We start from the raw sequence: 22472 nt of genomic DNA on the forward strand, positions 1-22472 counted from the left end.
GCTGAGCATTCCGTAATACTTTAGTTATAGAAGGGCTTATTTACCAACATCATCATTGAGCTGCAAGCTTGGTGGCACATTGGCTTTCATTGTCTGACTTGCACTAGAGACATAAACACTGTTCTTCATAATTCAGGGCAGATCTATAAGAGCAGTGTTTAGTGTATGAGCGCTAATGTCCCTAGTACACTGTGTTCTATTAGGAAATACACTTTACATGTGAGTCTGCATTTTATTTACTTTTTGTTAAATATTTCTAATAAATAGAATTGCACAATGAAATTAATACATTTCGTGTAACATTTTAAGATAGACCACGTTGTCAGCATGTTGTGTAGTGCATGTGTGACTGCTGCTATTACTGTCTATGGAAACTGTGATAGTGACACCAGCAGGTTATGGGCCTGATTCTGAGCGTCTCGCTCCTGCGACCGCTTTAGCGCCTTTTCCGTAATCCCTTCTTTGACTATGGGGTCTAATCATCATTGGAGGCTATATGGCCGTCGATTAAGTATTAAACTCGCTGAGAGGGGACAGCTGCTCCGAAAAGTGCTTCTGCATAGTTACCGGGCCATTTATCGTTAGATAAATAGGCCCCGCTATGATAATGCTAGTATCAGCCTTTTCCCTGGTGCGCAAGGACTCCGCTGACTGTGCAAGACCTAAAAAGCCCGCTTTGTGCTTCGTTAGACTCTTTAATACTGCTTGGAGCGCAACCATCGAAAGCACCATCGAAACTTGTACCAGCCCCGTGCTAGGTGCAGATTCTCCGTCTGAGTGTGGCCTCCAATGTCAGCCATTAAGCACATGCAACCACTTCAGCGGCACGCATGCAATAACATGGCCATAAGAAGGACCATTTCCGTGCGACTGAGTAGCCGCCTCCCAGTCACCGCCAGCACATTTCCAGTACGTTTCTGACACCGTGCGTCCCAATCGCAACTGCGCCTCTTTGTATACACATCACAGGTAGGATGCGTCATATGAGTCTATAGGGATTTTCATGCACTCGACAGTAGTAAGTCGCTAAACTTTGTGAACATCAGCGTCATGTGCGGTTCTGATTCACGGCCTGTCATTCAAAACAAACAAACAGAGGCTTTAATATAAATATAAAACAAATGAAGGCTTTAATATAAATATAAAACAAATGGATGCTTTAATATAAATATAAAACAAATGGAGGCTTTAATATAAATATAAAACAAATGGAGGCTTTAATATAAATATAAAACAAATGGAAGCTTTAATATAAATATAAAACAAATGGAGGCTTTAATATAACTGTAAAACAAATACAGGCTTTAATATAACTAAAACAAATACAGGCTTTAATATAAATATAAAACAAATACAGGCTTTAATATAAATATAAAACAAATGGAGGCTTTAATATAAATATAAAACAAATGAAGGCTTTAATATAAATATAAAACAAATGGAGGCTTTAATAGAACTATAAAACAAATACAGGCTTTAATATAAATATAAAACAAATACAGGCTTTAATACACATTTTCAGAGATACATATTTAAATTATTGTTCATAAATTTTTAATATTACAGTTTTCATAGAAATATCATTAATTTTGCTAATTTACAAACCCCCTTTGCAGGGCCGGCTTTTGGGGTGTTCGACCAGTGCGGTCGAACAGGGGCGCCACCCCATACAGGGCACACCCCTCCCAACATCCCGATTTCAGCGGGGCAGCACTGTCCCTCCCGTGGGCCGAAGTGTCCCACGGGTGGTCTGGTCGGGAAGTCAGCTGTGCGGTGGTGCCGGAACCCCGGAGTAGCTGAATGGATGATGCGCGTGGCATCCATTCAGTACCGGGAGAGGGTGGGGGAAGCCCAGCTAGTGACGGAGTGCTGGGCTCACCCCCAGCCTGACGTTACACGTGAGGCGTGCTATGGAGCTGGCCCTGTTCCTTCGGGTCTGATTCAAAGTAGCACGCAGGTCACAAGCGCACGCATCTAGCGATTTTTGTTAAACTGCTCACGTGCCGCACCATGCACACATGCATGACGGAGCCTTTCTGCACCAGTGCACTCCCAGTTCCCTCTGTGTATAGAATGAGAATTTCTGGGTGTCAGCTGGGCAGCTACCTTGCGACAGAGCCCAGGAGATCTGTTTTGTGGGAGTGTCGACTGCGTGTAGCCAGACCCCTCTGCTATTATGAGTCGCACATATGCCGCCGGAACGCCTGTTCCTGACAGATCGTTTGTACCCAGCATGGGTTACTAATGATGGTTGCATCCAGCGATGCCGAGAAGGGGTACTCTTTACCCAGGTCCGGCCATCTTGTGTTTTTTATTTCGTGTGATTGTATATAATTTGCATCCTTATGTGCTGCATAATATCTAGGCCATTTCTAACTTATATTAGTTTATTACTTTAATTGTTTTCGCTGTTTGTGTTTTAGTTCCAGCTAAATCAAAAGCAGCGATATATATTGTGATTGGTAGGATCAGTAATTCCACTACGTATATTGTACATGGAACTTGCCAGTGCCTCCCAGTGCTTACTGGGGCAACGTCTGTCTGTCTGTCTGTTTTGCCGTGGATTAAGATGGGATATTTTAAGTTAGTATTTATGTTTATATATTTTTTTTTTTTTGTCTTTTACAAATGTTTTCTCTTTTGCTGCCCTGTCCTATTTAGAAGCGCATTTCTTGGTATTTAGTTTCCCTACACTGATTTGTGCCTAAATATTTAGACAACTGCACAATGTGCTGCTTTTAGGGCGTTGCTGTTTGTTCCTGTAATAAATGTTGCAGAATAAATAATGACAGAATCTCGCCTTCATGGTCTACAGCCTGCGCCCGGAGGCGTTGCCGTAAACCTACAGTAGAGGGCAGGGGTCGGGTCTGGACTCCAGGGAAAGGTGTGCAGTTCAGCAGTAGCTTTATAATTCTGAGGGGGAGATGTACCAAACCTTGGGGAGAGAGAAACTACCAACCTATCATCTCCTAACTGTCATTTTTTAAGCACAGCCTGTAACATGACAGTAAGAAGCTGATTGGTCGGTACTTTCTCTCTCTCCCTCCAAGGCTTGATACATCTGCGACTGTGTTTTTCCACAGCGCGACTGCGCCATTAGGCTAATGGCGCAGCCGATAGGCTTCCTACTGAGACTCCCACAGGCTGTTTCTCTAGTCCGCCGCTGTGCTTAAAAAGACGCACTGCACCATCAGTCGCACACCAGTCCCACCATCAGACGTTGCATCAGCCCTATTTAGGCGCAGGGTGTTGTCCGCCTGAGCATGGCCGCCGAAATCGGCGCAACTGCGGCAAAAGATGCAGTCACCGATTGTGACATGTCCGTGTCGGATTTCCATGTCACCACCCAGGAACGCCTACTCTCTCTGCATCCAAATTCAGTCTGCGTCCCCCGGTGTAAAACATCAGCCGCTTGTATCCGGCAGCGGCACTGCGTCACCTCTGAATCAGGCCCAATGTGTTCTGTCTCATGTTGGACCTGTTGATTCTTATAAATGGCATAAGCCCACCCAGTGTGAGGAAGGGGTGTGCAGCTGTCCCATGCTTCTGGGGGAAGATCTTCCAATATGACAAACTCCCACTCGGCTATATGCCTCCTCCATTAGACACTGGACATCATGAGATGATTTACATCCTGAATGGAGTGGCAACCACCTCAGGTGGGCATGGTCATAATGAGTTATAGGGTGGAAATATACTGGGAGGTTCAAGTAAATTATGGAGCTCATCCACCAAATGTGGAACATATAGCTCTTCTGATTGGACGGGTCTTATTAATACTGACTGCAGGGTCGGGGAAGGCCTTTCTCATGTGAGCTCTCCATCCATCCGAGTGCCCAACGTTTAAGTGTTTGTGCTCTATCTAAGGGAATGTTATTACAAGAATGTGTTCCTGAAATATATATCTCATATATCTGGCTGAGGTTTCACGCCAATGTGTTTTTGGAGTTTGTAAGAGGGTGAAGTGTTGTATAAGTATACATAACACTATGGTTCTGCAACTGCAAATGGCCTCGTGCTCCTTTGTTAAACCTAAACTGCAAATATATATATAATGAACATGCAAAAATGATATTCAACGTTTCAGATGCTTTAATCATGCATCTTTCGTCAGGAAGAAAGATGCATTATTAAAGCATATGAAACGTTGAATATCATTTCTGCATATCTGTATGTTCATTAAAGTCCGGAGAGTGTCGCCCAATTCAAACTGCATACATTGGAACCACTCCAAATCGGGAGGACACCCAGGTAGATAATGAGTTTAATAGTGTAGTACCGGCCTTTCTCTTTCCTGTGTGTGTGTAATATACAGCGGATAAAATAAGTATTGAAAATATCAACATTTTTCTCAGTAAATCTATTTGTAATGGGGCTATTGTAATGAATTTTTCACCAAATGTCCGCCACGACCCATGCAATCCACACATGCAAAGAAATCAAACAATAGATGTCCATACATTAAGTTACGTGTAATAATGTGAAATGACACAAGGAAAAAAGTATTGAACACGCTTACTGATATTTATTTAATACTTTATACAAAAGCCTTTGTTGGTAATGACAGCTTCAAGACGCCTCCTGTATGGAGAAAGTAGTCGCATGCATTGCTCAGGTGTGATTTTGGACCATTCTTCCACACACTGCTGGCCTGATTCAGATACGGACGCTCTGACCATAGCGCTCGCTCTGAATCAGGGCCCTCCTACCTCAACTTGGAGCGGCCTCTTGGACGCTCGCATAGCTGTGGGTTACCACCCACAGCTTATGCGAGCATCCATGATGATGGTCGCGATGGTCAAGACCATCGGGCTTGCGACGAGACCCTGCGGTAGGGTCTCGCTGCCGCAAGCCCTGGAGTGATTTTGGCTCTATCAGAGCCAAAATCACTCCCACTGACATCACTACTGATGTCAGTGGGGCCGGACCCAGACGGTAGGCGTTCCCATGGGAACGCCTCCGTCTGGAAGCCACGCCCCCGGCACGCCCACCAAAGGGGGCGTGTTGTCAGTCACCATCGACAGTACGCCCCCTTTGGTGCGAGACCCCGAGCGACGGCTACCCCATCGCTTGCCGGGTCACGCGCATGCGCACGACGGAGCTCCCTCCGTCGTGCACATGCGCATTTGGGCATCATCGACCCGCTTGTGAGCGTCCTGCACTCGCGAGCGGGTCTGAACTAGGCCCAGTCTTCATAGAAGAGGCCCACGGAACCTTCAAGATTTGAACTCTGATCTTTAGATCTTTCTATAGATTTTCAGTTGGCTTTAAGTCAGGTGATTGGCTGGGCCATTCTAGCAGCTTTATTTTCTTTCCCTGAAACCAATTGAGAGGTATGCAGGCGAGGTTTAGGCTGCGGGGAAGGGGGGTTAGGTTTAGGCACTTACAGGGGGGATAGGGTTAGGCAACCCTAAGGGAGGGTTGGGGGGGGGGTTAGGTTAGTGAATAGGAACCGCCGGTCTTCCATCGTCGGTATTCGACATGCGTCCGGCGGTATTCCATACCGATCCCAATTGAGAGTATCCTTGGCTGTGTGTTTGGGATCATTGTCTTGCTGAAATGTATACCCTCGTTTCATCTTCAGCATCCTGGTAAGATGACAGCAGAGTTTTATCCATTCATCCTTCCTTCAATTATATTCCAGTACCGCATGTTGAAAAACATCCCCACACCATGATGTTCCCACCTCCAAACTTCACCGTTGGTATGGTGCTTTTGGAGTTATATGCAGTGCCACTTCTCCTCCAAACATGATGTGTATTATGGCATCCAAAGAGTTAAAGTTTGGTCTCATCTGACCAGACTATGGGCCTGATTCAGACGCGCTCGCGAGCGCATAGCGCTCGCAAGCAGGTCGATGGTGGGGTACTGCGCAAGCCCCAGAGCAAGAGAGAAATTCTCTCGCTCCGGGACTCACTACAAAAGGGGCGGCTGTCGATGTTCACCAGTGATGTAAATGGAGAGCTTCCTGCTCTGTTAGAGCAGGAAGCTCTCTGGGGCTTGCGATGGACGAGACCCTACCACCAGGGTCTCGTCGCAAGCCCTGATGGTCGCTACCATCATCTGGCCACTTGCAAAAGCTGTGGGTGGCCGCAACAAAGAAAAACGACCTGATTTCAGAGCGAGTGCTCTTAAAGAGTGTCCGGCTCTGAATCAGGCTCTATATTCTCCCAGTATTTCACAGGCTTGTCCAAATGTTGTGCAGCAAACTTTAAACGAGCTTCAACATGCTTTTTCTTTAGCAATGGAGTCTTGCGAGGTCGAGCATCCTGACGAAGGTTGTATAAACCGAAACGTTGATTTATTGCTGAGGGCCTCTGTGATCTCTCTTGTTAAATCCGCGATTGCCGCCAACCTCCAGTCTATATTTCTATTTTGTGGAAGGCACAAGGAAAAGTGAACTTTTGTACAGCAATTGAGTGCCGAGTATCAGGTCTATAAAATATATATATAAATATAAATAAAATCATAGCACTCAGAGACTTGAAAATAGTGTAGCCCTAAACCTGGATGTTTATTTAGTAGTAGAGTAGTAGTCAACATTTCGGGGCTCTGTTCCCCTTCCTCAGGACAGCATCATAAGCACAATGTGAAACATGCAACAATATAAATACAAAGTTTAATCAATCAAAACGTTAAAAGTTTTGATTGCACTTGGTATTTACATTGTTGCATGTTTCACATACTGTTTTTGATGCTGTCCTGAGGAAGGGGAACAGAGCCCCGAAATGTTGACTACTATTAAATAAACACTATTTTCAAGTCTCTGTCTATACAGTATATAACCACTGAAATATAGTTTGTATTGACTTATATGGTGACTAATGATTTTTTTTTTCTCCTTAACCTACCTAGTTGATTGTCTTTGGCATCAAACCTGTTTACCAAGACTAAAAACAATAAAATATCTTTGTGAAGGAAGGAGGAAATGGGCGGATATGGTATCTAAAGGCGCGTATCCACTACGCGATATTAATGGCTGATTGGACGATAACGATATCGTTATCGTTCAGTCGTCCATTAATCATGCACAGATCGGGCAGCAAAATGTTGTCAACGTGTGGGGTCTGGAATGGAAGTGGGTGGAATGGGTGGTGGGAGGGGGGTTATGGGGGTAGTTGAGGTGTGTATGGGTATCTGTGGTGCTGCTGGGAGGGGGGAGAGGAGAGTGCTGCACCTGTAGTAGGGGTACCTGGTCCTACTGAGAATGCAAACTGAAAGAAGGGTGTGTCATGTGCGCTCTCTAGATGTGTGGGAGAACTGGATTGTGTGTGTTATGCGGTCATTGCGTGGAGAATGAGAGACAGACAAGGAGGCGCAGGGCCAAAACCGTTTATTGAGTAGGCACAGTGCTGCTCTGGAATGGTCCCAGGGGGTGTATGGGAGGTGTGGGGTGGGCACAAGGTGTGACTGGCTTTGGGTGAAGGTCGGTGGACCCTTTTAGGGGGCTCCTTACCGTGTGGTTCTTGATCAGCACTTCTTCCCTGCTGGACCTATGGTCACAGTCTTGCGAGCAGTAGGATGGATAATGGAAGTCAATATGTCCTTGTAGGTAGCTGTGGCGGCGTCCCGCACGGTGAAGCATGCAAATTGACTTATCTACCGGCAGATGGCATGTCTTGCTCAGGGGCGATGCCTGTCTTGTCCTGGCTTGGACGAGTGGTGCCGGTGCCGTGGAGGCGATGCTGAGGTCTGTGTATTGCCCGCGGGTTGGGATTCCCCCAATTGCAGGTGATGGTGGGAACAGTCTGTGGGTGGACACTGGCTTCCGGCCAGTGTCCCTTGGTGCGGAAATGCGGTCTGCCGGCCCAGACCTAGAGAGCCGCTGTGAGCTGGGCGGGGTGTCTGATCGCCGTGGTTGGAGTGCTGGGAGTGTGCCACGGTCCAGGACAGGATGCCGCTCGCTGAAGGTGCTATCGGCTACCTGGACCAGCGGTGCTCCTGTGCAGCTGGTGCAGAGGTGTCAGTGGGGGGGAGTCGCTCTCTGTGCTGCAACTAAGGGCGCGCGTAAGAACGCAAGGGGGGGGTGACTCCTATCACAGCGTCGATGTGGGTAGCTGGGGTGGAGGGTGGAGAGGGTATTCAGGTGTGGTATGGTCTCCAACTAGTTTCGGCTCGTGGCCTCCTTCAAGGAGGTGTAATGGAACTCAACTGCCCTTTACGATCCACTCCTGCCCGATAAACTACAGCTCGGAGAACCGGTCTGTGTTGACTATACTATCTCTGCAGTTACAAAAGGTTACTTTAACATCCTAATGTGCCCATACGTCTTTTGAAATGGAGACAGCTGTACTGTATTTTTCTGTAACCAAACAAATAGGATTTTGTTGCCTTGTTTAAGTTTTAGTATCTCTGCTTGTAGAACAGAGCACCGTACCTTATACAGCTTGACCCTGACGATCCAGAGAAGATTAGAGGACACTGAATTGAGAGCTAAAGATAGCCGAGTGCTAAATATAGCCGCGAGCCTCTCTGCTCAAACTAATATTGCGACAGGAGATCTAGACTTGTCATACGAGTGCTGCCATGTAATGAATTCCCTGCCACTGGTGATAATCTACTTTCAGTCTTTCGAGTCACTTAAATCTGTCACTTTTACTGTCACTGGGGGCAATGTAGTTTCTCTGCAGGTTTCATAATCTTTTCGGCGGTCACTGGTAAGGGCTAGCTCTCGTGCACACTCCAGTTCTGACGTCTCTCACAATATATCCACTATTTGCACCTGCCCTGACTACTTGTAAATAATCAGGCTTTCAGAGCCGTACGTGCATCTTTGCCCCAGTCTGCATGTAATTGCAATTGGGTGGACGCAACCTTACTTGTACTCTGGATATGTTGGGTCACTCCAGCCCCATATCACATATCCAGGAGCAGGCAGGCGTAAGTGGTGGAATCATGCAACTCTCTATGGGCGCACAGGTGTGGGCACACTGGGCTGGGCTTACACAGGATGAAGATGGACAAGACAATCTGCTCCAGTTGACGATGTCCTCGCTCAGCAACATCCCCAATGGCTGTAGGTTTGGTGATCACATAGAGTTAGCAAACCTCTCATAGAAGCACGCGTAGAAGTTGCCCATAGCAACCAATCAGCTACTAGATATCATTTGTCTAGCACAATCTAAATGACAAAAGCTGATGGGTTGCTATGGGCAACTTCGCCACTGTATCTCTTTTGAAGGTTTGATACACCTCCCCCTTAATGTTTACATTGGTCCAGCGGTTCCCAAACTTTCTTAAATCACCGCGTCCTAGAGTATCAGCATTTTTTTTACGGAACCCTTAGGCCATAAGTTTCTTATTGAGAAATGTAGCAAAAATTATTCCATTAAGTAAATGGTGCTTACCCTTCATCCTTAGGTCCAGTTATGTGGTGGTGGGCAGGACTGTGCTTCTGTTTGTCCGCAAATGTTATAATTGGCAGCTACCGGCACTAATTTTGCCTATCACAACGACCAGAGATAATTTGATTTGGTCCTGGACCACCAACCATACTTGCCTACCTTTAGGCTGTCCCTTCCGGGAGGAGACAGCCTGGTCGACTCTCTGCACACAGCAGGTGGGCGTGGAGGCTCAATCGCATCATCGCGGCCCCGCCCCCCACTGTGCAGAGCCCATAATGCAGGCACTGTACAGAGGGGGCGGGGCTTCTATGACACGATTTAACGCGAATCGCGTCATCTTATCCCTCGGACTGCAAACTAAGTGGCCTGCAACGGAGGATGCGGGCTGGCTACGGCTGGTTCTGGGAGACTTGCCTAGTCTTCCGGGTGGTCGGGAGCACAACCCGATTTTCAGGAGGCTCCCTACCATTTCGAGAGAGTAGGTAGTACACCAAGCTGTGGCAACCCTGTAAGTGCCCCGCTGCACCTCAGGGTGCCATGGAAACCACTGCGATAGACAAATGAAAATGTGGTGGATATAGTCCAAATGCAGCATATCAGCAAATCAAATATGGGATTTCATATTCTAGTACAAGATGCACTTAAAATCAGCCATCTCATTGGTTGCACCATTTTATCCAGGTTCTAAGTCCCAATCACTTGCAGTCTAGTGCGAGCCAGGAGCAAACACTTGTAGATCAATTTATGCAAACAAAGTTAATGGGTCCCACATCTCGTTACCAGTCCTGCTGTTACACCGATACTGTTGTGAATGTTTAAAACAAATATTTTTAATTTCGGTTTTTAGCGAACAATGGGCCCGAGTTAAACGCAAATTGTCCCTAGATGCTCTCACGTTGCCTGCATTGAAATAATTGCCTATATTTGCCCCTATGCAGAGCTGTGCGCATCCTGTGGTGCGTCTGCCGCACATACTGTACTTAGAGTGGTCAAACCATTGTCCAAAGTCCATGCACAAAAAAAGCAGATACTCCCGGCATATGGTAAAAGTATTAACAAAAACTGGTCTAATGCATCTCATTACCATCACCCCCCCTCCTCCTCCCCCATATGTTCTATCCATATATTGTCCAGTTTGAATAAATGCAGCACTATTCAGCTGTGCTACATTCTCTCCCTTTTCTACATCAGGGTCCATAGAGTTCCACAGGATACCTTGAGGTATAGGTGATGACGTCAGGCATCGGGCACCATAGAGTTAAGCTTTCAGCCTCCCAGGATGCACTAGGGTCACCCTCCTATACCCCGCCCCCGAGCCAAGGCATCTCAGTTTCGTTGGTGCCCGGTTCGGAGTCGGAGCACATGTTTAGAGGGGGGCTAAGGATAGCCCCTGACATTTTCTTTGCGGCAGCTGTGGCTGCTCATCTGGAAGTACAGCATGGACAGTCAGTGCTGACGTCCATGCTGTCTTCCCTACACACCCCCGCCGGTACCAGAACGCCGGTACTGATCCGGGGATGCTGGTAAGCATCTGGGGTCACAGCTAGCGGTGACCCCAGATGTTTTGGTCCATGACCGGATTCAAGGGGGCAGCAGGTAAGCAGCGGGGTCCCGCGGTGGGTCCCTGCTGAACACATGGTCCAGAGTCCCGAGGCAGGGGGCTCCCTGGGGACTGGCTGCAGCGTGGAGCCAGGTAACTAACCTGCGCTTCCACTAACCCCCTGGGACAGCGGACTGCAGCTGAGCGGTAGCGATGCGGCGTCCCAGGGGTTAATTGCATGCCAGGGGAGCGCGCCTTCCCTGTACACAGCCGGCGCCTCCCCCGCTGCACACAGCCCTCTCTGCACCTGCCGATTGGCCCTGTGGCAGCGCTCCTCCCCCATGCCGGCCTCCTCTCTGCTCCTCGGTGGCCATCTTTGCAGAAGCATGGTGAAAGCTGCTGGAAGCTGCTGATTGGTGGCATCGCGGTCTTGGTCCCCCGGCATACCTCTCCTCCGTTGGAACAGGTCTGTGTATGCAGCGCTGTGTCCTACCAGGCTCTGTGCGTAGTTGAGGATCAGCGCTGATATTGCAGGGATTACTTTCTTTGCATTGTATGTGACTTCTGCTAGCATCTGCTGCCTGTACTTTCACTTTCTACTGTCAGCCATTTCACTGTCCCAGCTCTTCTTCTGCTAAAGCCCTTGCGGTGCGGTGATTGCAGGGTGGTCCTCCCACTATACTAACGAGGTGGTTTCTCACGGGTATGCCCTCTCCTTTCGTCACAGGCCCCCATCCCGATTCTTCACCACGGGTCTTCCATCAGACCGGAACAAAGCCATGGAACTGCGGAAGGTTTTGCACACTATGCTCCAGGCTGGAGTTATAGTGCCTGTTCCATTCTCCCAGAGGGGCCAGGGTTTCTGTTCCAATCTGTTTTTGGTGCGGAAACCCAATGGGTCGTACTGTCCGATCCTCAACCTCAAAGCACTCAACAAGTCCTTGCGGGTGCCGAGGTTTCGGATGGAGACCCTCCGGTCCATCATTCTGGAGCTGGAACCTGGGGATTACATGGTGTCGTTGGACATACAGGACGCCTACCTGCATGTCCCTATTCTTTTACGCCATCAACAGTTCCTCAGGTTTGCAATCCGCAACGATCACTTCCAGTTCCGGGCGTTACCTTTTGGCCTGGCGACAGCACCACGTGTGTTCACCAAGGTTATGGCAGTCATGGCGGCTTCCCTGTGGCTGCAGGGAGTCCGCATGTTGCCGTGCCTAGACGACCTTCTGTTGGTAGCAGGATCTCCAGAGCTCCTTCTACGCCATTTGGACCTAAGGATTGTGGTACTGCAACGACACGGCTGGTTAATAAACTGGCAGAAGTCCACCCTGATCCCGTCTCAGAGGATTCTGCACCTCGGAGCCTTATTGGACTCCAGACAGCAAAGGATCTTTGTGATGGGGGAAAAGATCGCTGCCTTACAGGCGAGGGTGCGCAGTTGTCTGCAGAGTCGCTGTGTGTCTCTGCACTCGGCGATGAGGTTACTGGGCTCCATGGTGTCAGTATTCGACATGGTGGAATATGCCCAGTTTCACTCCAGACCTCTGCAGCAATTGATCCTGTCCAAATGGAATGGACTGCCTCAGAGTCTAAAGTCCCAGATGATGGTGCTCACTCCGGAGGTTCGCCTGTCCCTAGCCTGGTGGTTGCAGACGACCCATCTCAACAAGGGTCGTCTGTTCTGGGTGGCGAATTGGGTCCTGTTGACAACGGACGCCAGCCTTCGGGGCTGGGGAGCTGTCACGGGTCCACACTTGTTCCAGGGCAGATGGACTCAGGCGGAAACAGAGCTTCCAATAAACATCTTGGAACTCCGCGCGGTTTTCAATGCTCTCCAGCAGGCACATCTGGTTCTCCAAGGTCACCCCGTGCAGGTCCAGTCGGACAACGACCCCACGTGGCCTACATAAATCGGCAAGGAGGAACACGAAGTCGGGCGGCACTCGTAGAGGTGTCCCGCATCCTGGTTTGGGCGGAGCGCAATCTCCCGGCCATATCAGCAGTATTCATCCCGGGAGTCCTCAACTGGGAGGCGGACTTTCTCAGTCGCCAGGACGTTCATCCGGGGGAATGGTCTCTGCACCAGGACGTTTTTCAACTTCTGGTGGGGTCTTCCAGATATCGACCTCATGGCGTCATGGCACAACAACAAGTTGCCGGTTTACGGGTCTCGCACAAGAGACGAAAAGGCGTCTCTGGTGGATGCTCTGTCCGTCCAGTGGACGTTCCGGTTTGCTTATCTCTTTCCTCCGTTTTCCCTTCTTCCACGGGTAATCCAGAAATTCAAACTGGAAGGAGGGACGCTCCTGTTGATAGCTCCCGCGTGGCCCAGGCGGCACTGGTTCTCAGACCTCCAGGGGCTGTCCGTGGACATTCCTCTGCGGTTGCCGTTACGACCAGACTTACTGTCACAGGGTCCTTGTCTTCACCCGGACCTGACTCGGCTGTCTTTGACGGCGTGGCTGTTGAGACGGCCATGTTAAGGTCCAGGGGGTTTTCCAGCTCTGTAGTGCAAGCTATGCTAAGGGCTCGGAAATCATCTTCTGCAAGGATATACCATTGTGTGTGGCATACGTTCTTCTAGTGGTGTCGACCGAGAGGTTATGCTCCTCGGGAGTTCCGTCTGTCTAGAGTGTTAGCTTTCCTACAGGCGGGACTGGACCATGGGCTTCGCCTTGCATCTCTGAAGATGCAGGTGTCTGCCCTGTCCGTCTGGTTCCATCGTAGGATTTCTGCAATCCCTGATGTGCGCACCTTTATGCAAGGTGTTCTCCGAATTCAGCCACCTTTTGTTCCACCGGTGGCGCCTTGGGATTTAGCTGTGGTCCTGAGGGCTCTCCAGGGACCGCCGTTTGAACCACTGGGCTCAGTGGACCTTAAATGGCTGACAGCTAAAACAATTTTCCTTCTGGCCATTGCTTCGGCCAGACGTATTTCTGACTTAGGGGCTCTCTCTTGTAGAGCCCCTTTTCTGATTTTTCATAGGAACAGGGCGGTGCTGCGCACTCGTCCTGGATTCCTTCCCAAAGTTGTTTCGAGTTTCCACATCAACGAGGAAATCGTTGTGCCGGCTTTCAACTCACCTGATCTTTCAGTGGGTGAGGCCACTTTGGACGTTGTGCGGGCCTTAAAGATTTATGTTGACCGCACTTCTTCGTTTAGGAAGTCTGACACCTTGTTTGTCCTCTATGGCTTCCGTAAAAAGGGTTGGCCTGCTTCAAAGCAAACTTTGGCAGGTTGGATTCGTATGGCAATTTCTGAAGCTTATCTTCATGAAGGCCTTCCGGTTCCATCCTCTATGAGGGCTCATTCCACTAGGTCTGTGGGTCCTTCGTGGGCAGCTCAACGTGGTGCCTCTGCAGTCCAGATCTGCAAGGCTGCCACGTGGTCCTCTGTTCATACCTTTGTGAGGTATTACGCGTTTGACACCTTTGCCTCTCAGGATGCTTCCTTCGGGCGGCAGATTCTCCTTTCAGCACAGGAGCGTCCCCACCCTTAAAGGATACTGCTTTGGGACATCCCCAAGGTATCCTGTGGATACCCTATGGACCCTGATGTAGAAAATATGAGATATGGTAAGAACTTACCTTTGTTATCTCTATTTCTACGAAGTCCATAGGGTTCCACAGGACTCCCGCCCTGTCGCACCTGTGCTGCAGATGGGCTTTACTCTGGTCACCGGTTTTTCCGTCTCCCTCTGGTGAGAATGTGATTCTTGTGTGTGTCCAGATCTTTTTTCTCTCTCTTCCTTCTCCTTCTCTGGCCTATGGCTTGGTACGTAACTGAGATGCCTTGGCTCGGGGGCGGGGTATAGGGGGGGACCCTAGTGCATCCTGGGAGGCTGAAAGCTTAACTCTATGGTGCCCGATGCCTGACGTAATCACCTATGCCCCAAGGTATCCTGTGGAACCCTATGGACTTCGTAGAAATAGAGATAACAAAGGTAAGTTCTTACCATATCTCATATTTTTTCTTTTCTAAAAATAAATATTAATATGTGGATGGATCTGAAAGCGCATAGCACAATCTATTTAATGTGGTTTACATGCAAAACAAGAAAAATTTGAAAAACTATAAAAGTGCGTTAAGGATGGAATAATTGAATACTTTCAACAACGTGGTATGAGGCTCCTTGGAAGCCTGCTGCAGTGTGACGCTTTTAGAGGTGGTGGTCTGTAGATTGTAAGCTTGTGAGAGAGCCTTCTTACCTCTGTCTCTTCCCAGTCTTGTCTCTTTTTTTTTTTGTCCACAATTGTAAAGTGCAACAAATGTGTTAGCGCTTTATAAGTAAATGTTTGTAATAAATAAATAATAATACATTTCATGTTATCTATAAGTTCAGCTGTGAGTACCATGGTTTATCCTGCTTGCAAAATATCCACAATGAATATATTCTGCGTAGCATACTTAGGGCATTATTTATCAACGAGTGATAGTCTTGTTATCACTCATTACTAATCTTAAATGGTGCTCCAACCAATCAGCTCCTAACTGTCATTTTTCAAACACAGAACAGGCTGATTGGTTGGAGCACCATTTAAGATTAGTAACGAGTGATAACAAGACTATCACTCGTTGATAAATGAGGGCCCATAAATCTTAATATAAGTGCAAAAAAGCTTCATAAGCACATGAGGAAACGTAAACACAGATTCAGCAGTGATTGCAGCTGCGAATACGCACGCAATCGGCCGATTGTTACGCACTGCGCATGTGTACTCATCGCAGTGACTACACAGACCCATCGCAGAGTGATTGACAGGAAGTGGAGGTGACGGGGGGGTCTGCGAAACACAGGCGTCCCAGTGCGTTCAGAAGCCGTTGCAGGGACATGCATAAATTAGCCACTGCGATGCCCTACGCAGCCTGAGGACTCACAGCGTGCGTGGAAGTTAGTAATTTCTGAGTAATGTCTGACCTTGTGCAAGTGTGCGTGAGGCTGCGATGGTTCTCTATTGTACAGATGTTTTCACAGTCTTGCTAAGTATTACGGATGTGTGTAAGGTAAAGTGGGCGTCCTTGTGTAGTGCAGCAGCAGCATTGCAATGGATTAGCATACTATCGCAATTGAACTGCGTGCGTAATCGCTTTTGCATTCACAGGTGCTTTCTTGCTGAATCAGACCCACAGTCCTTTTCTTGTTTCAACAAAATGTAATAATCAGATAAAAAAACAAATGCCTTTTACTAACAGCCCCCTTATATTCTACCCCCTCATTCTGTAGCCAGGTAACGCCCATCATTAACTGACCCCAGAAGCTGGACCACCAGGGGCATTTGGAAGTTCTTAAGAGACACCACGCCCTCCGACAAGTGCATTTATTGCCTGGCACCCTGATAACACACTTAGAACATGTAGAAAAATAGCATCATTTTGTCTTGGGTCAGTGGTTCCCAGGCGCTGTCACCAGGGTGCCGCGGCCGGAGGGAAGCTGCTGTCATCTCAGGAGGCCTGGCCAAAACGTTGATCGTGATCTCCCGGTAGCTCCTGCCGGTAGATCGCAATCCACTTTCCTACAGAAACTGGATCGCTGGCCTCTGAAGCTATCGGAGGCTAAAGAAGCCTCTGATCGCTTCAGCACTCCCAGTGATGCAGTGCGTGGGGACGCGGGTGACGTCATGACAACCTAAGAGGCACTACTACAAGGGGTACTGCATAATGGGCACAACTACAGGGGGCATTGCATAATGGGCAGTACTACAGGGGGCACTACATAAAGGGCAGTACTACAGGGGACTTTACATAAGGAGCACTACTACAGGGGGCATTGTATAAGGGGCACTACTACAGGGGGCATTGTATAAGGGGCACTACTATGGGGGGCATTGTATAAGGGGCACCACTACGGGGGGCATTGAATAAGGAGGGGCACTACTATAGTGGGCATTGCATAATGGGCAGTACTACAGGGGGCATTGCATAAGGGGCAGTACTACAGGGGGCATTGTATAAGGGGCACTACTACTGGGGGCATTGAATAAGGGGCACTACTATAGTGGCCATTGCATAAAGGGCAGTACTACAGGGGTCACTACATAAAGGGCAGTACTACAGCTAATTAATTTGGCTTAGGGGTGCCTTGAAAAAATGAAGGAGACCCTTCGGGTGCCTTGAACTGATAAAGTTTGGGAACCACTGTCTTTGTTGGTTATTTACTATCATGGTCTGGAACCAATAGCAGCTGATTGATTTAGTGCAATTGCAAAATAGTAACATAACACATCATATCTTCTTTACTGAATACAATATACTTATAGATACGCCTTGTTATAACTGTTACCTTGTAACACCCAGAGAATGAGGTTAGCTGGTAAGATATTGGATATAGCATGCAGAGACAGAGGCATTTTACAGAGCAGAACGTTATAAGGGTTATTCAGAGGTGTTTTACCTCTGCCAATGGATCCCAGTATTTATCACTGGGCCTGATTATTGCTCTGTATGAAAATCACCGCTGGGTTTTTTGTGCACAGTACTGTTTGCTTGACTGTGGTCTGACCATTTTATTGTTCAACTTCTACTTTACTTGTCTTTCATTATTAACCAATCAGACCATCAACAGCACAGAGAATTTTAGGACACAAGTTTGCTGGAAGAAGCAGGATCCCCAGCAGCACAGAGTATATCAGGATATGAGTGATGTGTTAGTGAGGACAGGGCTGTTGTGACAGAGGCAGTGAAATGATGTGAGGAGGGGAATGGAGACAGCAGGAAGCCACAGACTGAGAGTTATATAGTGGGAGGAGCAGGATTATCCAGCAGCACAGAGTATGTCAGGAGACGAGTGATGTGTTAGTGAGGACAGGGCTGCATGTGACAGGGGCAGTGACAGGATGTGAGGAGGGGAATGGAGACAGCAGGAAGCCACAGACTGAGAGTTTTATATAGTGGGAGGAGCAGGATCCCCAGCAGCACAGAGTATATCAGGAGACGAGTGTTGTGTTAGTGAGGACAGGGCTGCATGTGACAGGGGCAGTGACAGGATGTGAGGAGGCAGCAGGAAGCCACAGACTGAGCGTTATATAGTGGGAGGAGCAGCACAGGGTAGTGAGGTGAAACGCTTGTTACACTGGTGCAGGAACACTGATATGGAACACCTCTCTGGGGCGATTCAAATCAACGCGAATTGAATAGCGCCGGAAGCGAGCTTCCTGAGCTGTTCAATTCAGTGCGCTGTGTGGTCGGAGAATGCCGGTTATCACGCCTTAACAAGGGTGTTAAGGCGCGGTAACTGCCATTCTCTGACCAAAGTGCCGGGCACGCGGCTGTTAGTGCCGCGCTAAGCAGAAACACAGCTGCGCACCCGGTACTTTGGTTGGATTTCTCCTCGCATCCCCAGGGGGGTGCGAGAAACAATCCTTAGCCCGCCCAAACAGCGCACTGAATTGAATAGCTCTGGGAGCTTGCTCCCGGCGCTATTCAATTCGCGTTGAATTGAATCGCCCCCTATGGCACAAAGTTTACATCCGACGTGCATGCAATATTGTAGATTAATATTTACCTTTTATTTGATAATGACACTAGGGGGTATATTTACTGAAGGTCGATTCTAATCGATTTAAAATGGATAAATATTAATCAAAATCGATGTATTTCTGGGGCTAAATCACACATTTACTAACAGACCATATTTAGATTTTTTTTTTTATTGCGTATTAGTAATTGTGTGATTTAGCCCCAGAAGCACAACATCGATGTTGATCGGTTTTTATAGATTTTAAATCGATTAAAATCCTAAACCTACTTTTTACCGTAGTACCTACTATGCACTGTTACAGCACAAGTGTATCCTGACATACCAAACATGCATGGTGCATTCAGGATATCCTAGTTGCCCTAAAGTGCTCTTGTAACCCTAATGCTGGCCATACACGCTACAATTATCGGAACGATCCGCCTGATATCGACGGATCGCCGCGATAATTGTAGCGTGTGGGGGGGCGACCGAGGGTTAAATATTGCTCGGTCGGGCATGCTGGATTGTCCAGCATGCCCGTCCGATGCGATATTTCCCGTTAAACTGTCGGCCGCATCGGGCAGTGTATGCCCAGCGCAGCCGACAGACAGACATCTCCTGTGTTCCTTCCTACGGAAGGAACAGGGAAATGTCTCCTTCCCCGGGGGCGGAGCGCGGATGTCTGGCTGATACACTGTGAGAGAAATCTCACAGTGTATGCCGGCGACATCTGCGGCTGGCAGGCTGCCAGATAAAATGTCTGTCGGTCTGACAGACATTTTATCTGGCAGTGTATGCCCAGCATTAGTTATGTTTTATTCTATTGATTTCCGTCACCTCACCGTTTTGACGCTGTTACACTGCTCTTGTCTGACCAGAATGTTCATGGGATGTAATGACGTTTTTTTTCTACAAAATGTCATAGATACGGAGGGCATTCAGACTTACCCAGAATACACATCAGGAACAACATTTGGTTATTTACTTTTTTCCTTAATTTCTAAAGAAACTATTTTTGTAAAAAAAAAAAATGTATAGCTGTTTTTGAAATGATTGTTTTGTCTGTTTTACAGAAATTTTATGAGTAAGCACCAGAAGCCAGTGCTAACGGGCCAGCGGTTTAAAACCAGAAAGAGGGGTAAGTTTGCAGCACTGGTTAGAATGTAAGCTCTGCGGGATAATTTTTTATTATTATTACCAGTTATTTATATAGCGCACACATATTCCGCAGCACTTTACAGAGCATATTTGGCCATGGTGGGAATCAAACCCACGACCTCAGTGCTTTGAGGTAGTAATGCTAACCATTACACCGTCTGATAGATAGATATATATAGATAGATAGATAGATAGATAGATAGATAGATAGATATAGATATAGATATAGATATAGATATAGATATATATAGATAGATAGATATATATATAGATATATCTATACATACACACACACACACACACACACACACACACACACACACACACACACACACACACACACACACACACACACACACACACACACACACACACACACACACACGTACACGTTCCATTACTTTTTCATTCTCTGCACCATGTAAAGCCCTAAATATGATACAAAAAAAATACTATACAATAAAAATACAATCCTATAATAATTTAACTTTTCTCTTAATTTTTTGTGTATCGAGTGTAACAGTCATTGGCCATTTAGGTTTAGGTGCTTGTCATAAACACGTCAGCTTTTACTTTGGATTGATATCAGTTTGTTACGTATTTAAACTGCATTTGGTGATATTGGTTTTTTTTCGATCGCGGTCTCTGTTTTTGGTTTTTGCAAGTACATTTCAAAGAAAATGGCAAAATATAATTGTGCCACAGGCAATTGGGGAACTGTCCAGGGTTATTCTGGGCCTGATTCTGGGTAAAGCAAAATAATAAAGAGCAATTCCCTGCACCTGGACAGCTATGTTGCAATGTAAGGAGGGGTGCCGCAGGTTTACCTCGTGGGGAAATAACATAATAACTGAATAGCTCCTGGCGTTAAACCCAGAGCTTTAGCTGCACGGTGAACACTGCGGCTAATTGAATCTGCCCCTGTGTGTCTATATAAATGAGGCGGGAGGCTAAAGAATACCAGTTGCTTCACTTTGGTTGATCCTGAGCTAAGTGGGCTCCTGTAAGTAGATTAAATGCAAGGACAATTTAAATAACATCTACAATATATTTAATTACGTAAAATATTATGAACCAGTGCAGCTTATTTAAATAATTAACCTGTAAAATTTGTGCCACATTAAATCTAATTGCCCCTATAATTGCCACTGGTTACAGATTCCGGATTAAGTGCCCGGATCTAAGCAATTACCGTTTACAGTATGACCGCGGTAAGCCCCGAGGGTGCACTTAACATGGATTTCGGTTTGTACTTTTCCGAGGTGTGAGCAGAAATCCGCATTAAGTGCACCACCGGGGCTTACCGCAGGCAATTGATGAATAGCTCCTCTGTGTTGGCTCGTCCCTGGTACAGAGAGAGCCACATGGTCAGCAAAGGACCTGGCACTTAACTTATTGCTAAATAGTGGACAGTACACGTGCCATTAGAGACCTTCACTAAGTGACTATAATTGAGAATGGAGGAAATTTAGTCAAATTTAAGGTGCAAAACTGCTATGAGGGTTTTATGGAGAATATTTGAGTCTATGGTGATATTTGATCGATGTGTAAATGTTGACTGTTTATAATGACTTGGTGGTTGCCAGTAGTAACCAATCAGATTATAGCTGTCGTTGCTGATCACTATGGGCTCTGTCTCGACAAAGGTCCCTGACACTTGGCCCAAAACATTGATCTGTGGGGTATCTGCACTCTTCTATAAAGGCAAGAAAAATATCTGCTTTATCCTTGATGTCCATTTTTGAGTGAAAATTGTTAACTATAACTATTCTGTTACTATTTCCCTAGGGGCGATACCAGTATCCGTCATAACTACCTTGTGGAATGATTTTCAGAAATGTCTCCCAGTGTATCTATTTCTCATTAGAAATGTTTCATGACCAGAGAAAATTCCATCAATTGAAACCTTTTTCTTGTATTAATAAGGATAGCTGGGGAATTATATCCATTGTACTGTGAAAATTGGTTTTCTTTATCCCATTCTTTTTTTTATATTTCAGCCGTAGAAAAAGACAGTTGTTGAGTGAATAAATTATAATGTTTTCTGCATTTTTAGATGAGAAAGAGAAGTTTGAACCTACAGTATTCCGGGATACCATGATCCAGGGTCTTAACGAAGCAGGAACTGATTTGGAAGCAGTAGCAAAATTTCTAGACACGACAGGCTCGCGCCTGGACTATCGCCGCTATGCGGACACGCTGTTTGACATTCTCATAGCTGGGAGCATGCTAGGCAAGTCCTCATTACAATTCTTCAGTGTCGCACATACAGATGTGTCCTCATACACTTTTGCTGCAGTCACGCCAAACAGCCCCACTTGGCGCGCCAGGTCCAGTGCGACTATGTTAGTGCCGGGCGTCATTTTCTTAGTCATAATTTGATGCAACTAGGACGCAGCGGGAGACTGTGCAGATGAATTCGATACGAGGCTCTTGTATATCAGTGTGCGGCTGAGTCTAATCTGTATGCAAAATGCCACAATGCTGCGGCCATGATCGCTTTCCCACGCCAAGTTCCATTGTGCTTTGTATACCGACTGAGTCGCACACAGATATACAAGTTAAAGTCAAGTCAGATTAATCAGCGGTGTCTCCTGGTGCGTCTTAGTCACATCACATTTGAATTACAGCACATTTTCAGCCAAAAAAATAAGCAAAAAAGACGTCTGGCGCTAGCAGAGTCGCACGGGACCTGGCGGCTCACTAGCGCCGCATGACGTATTAAGGCTACTGGGATTCACTGGTTGTTATTATAATAACCAGTGAATCCCAGCAAGAGGCCAATTGAAAACCAAGTTCCGTAGTGATGACTGCTCAAGCGTTGGAGGAATTGGTCAGTCCTACAAACATGAAAAATAAGTACACAAAAAAAGGATAATATATTGTAGCATAGGACTAAATTTATTGACAAAGTTGACCAAGACACCCCCAACCGTGTGTTCTCATGTGTCACACTGTGATGGAGAGGGAT

The 22472-nt window shown here is 47.0% G+C and overlaps 1 protein-coding gene across 1 annotated transcript in view; it reads left to right on the plus strand.

Annotated features, from left to right (window-relative positions):
- BZW2 (basic leucine zipper and W2 domains 2) overlaps positions 1 to 22472 on the plus strand; it is a 99826-nt gene that overhangs the window by 38046 nt on the left and 39308 nt on the right. The window contains exons 2-3 of the mRNA XM_088453151.1: positions 19417 to 19481; positions 21558 to 21734. Coding sequence (XP_088309277.1) covers positions 19424 to 19481; positions 21558 to 21734 — 235 coding nt within the window. The 5' untranslated portion in view covers positions 19417 to 19423. The remainder of the gene's footprint in view (positions 1 to 19416; positions 19482 to 21557; positions 21735 to 22472) is intronic.

This window comes from Taudactylus pleione, unplaced genomic scaffold (genome assembly GCF_031769625.1).
Source record: "Taudactylus pleione unplaced genomic scaffold, aTauple2 ptg000571l, whole genome shotgun sequence".
Lineage (NCBI taxonomy): Eukaryota > Metazoa > Chordata > Amphibia > Anura > Myobatrachidae > Taudactylus > Taudactylus pleione.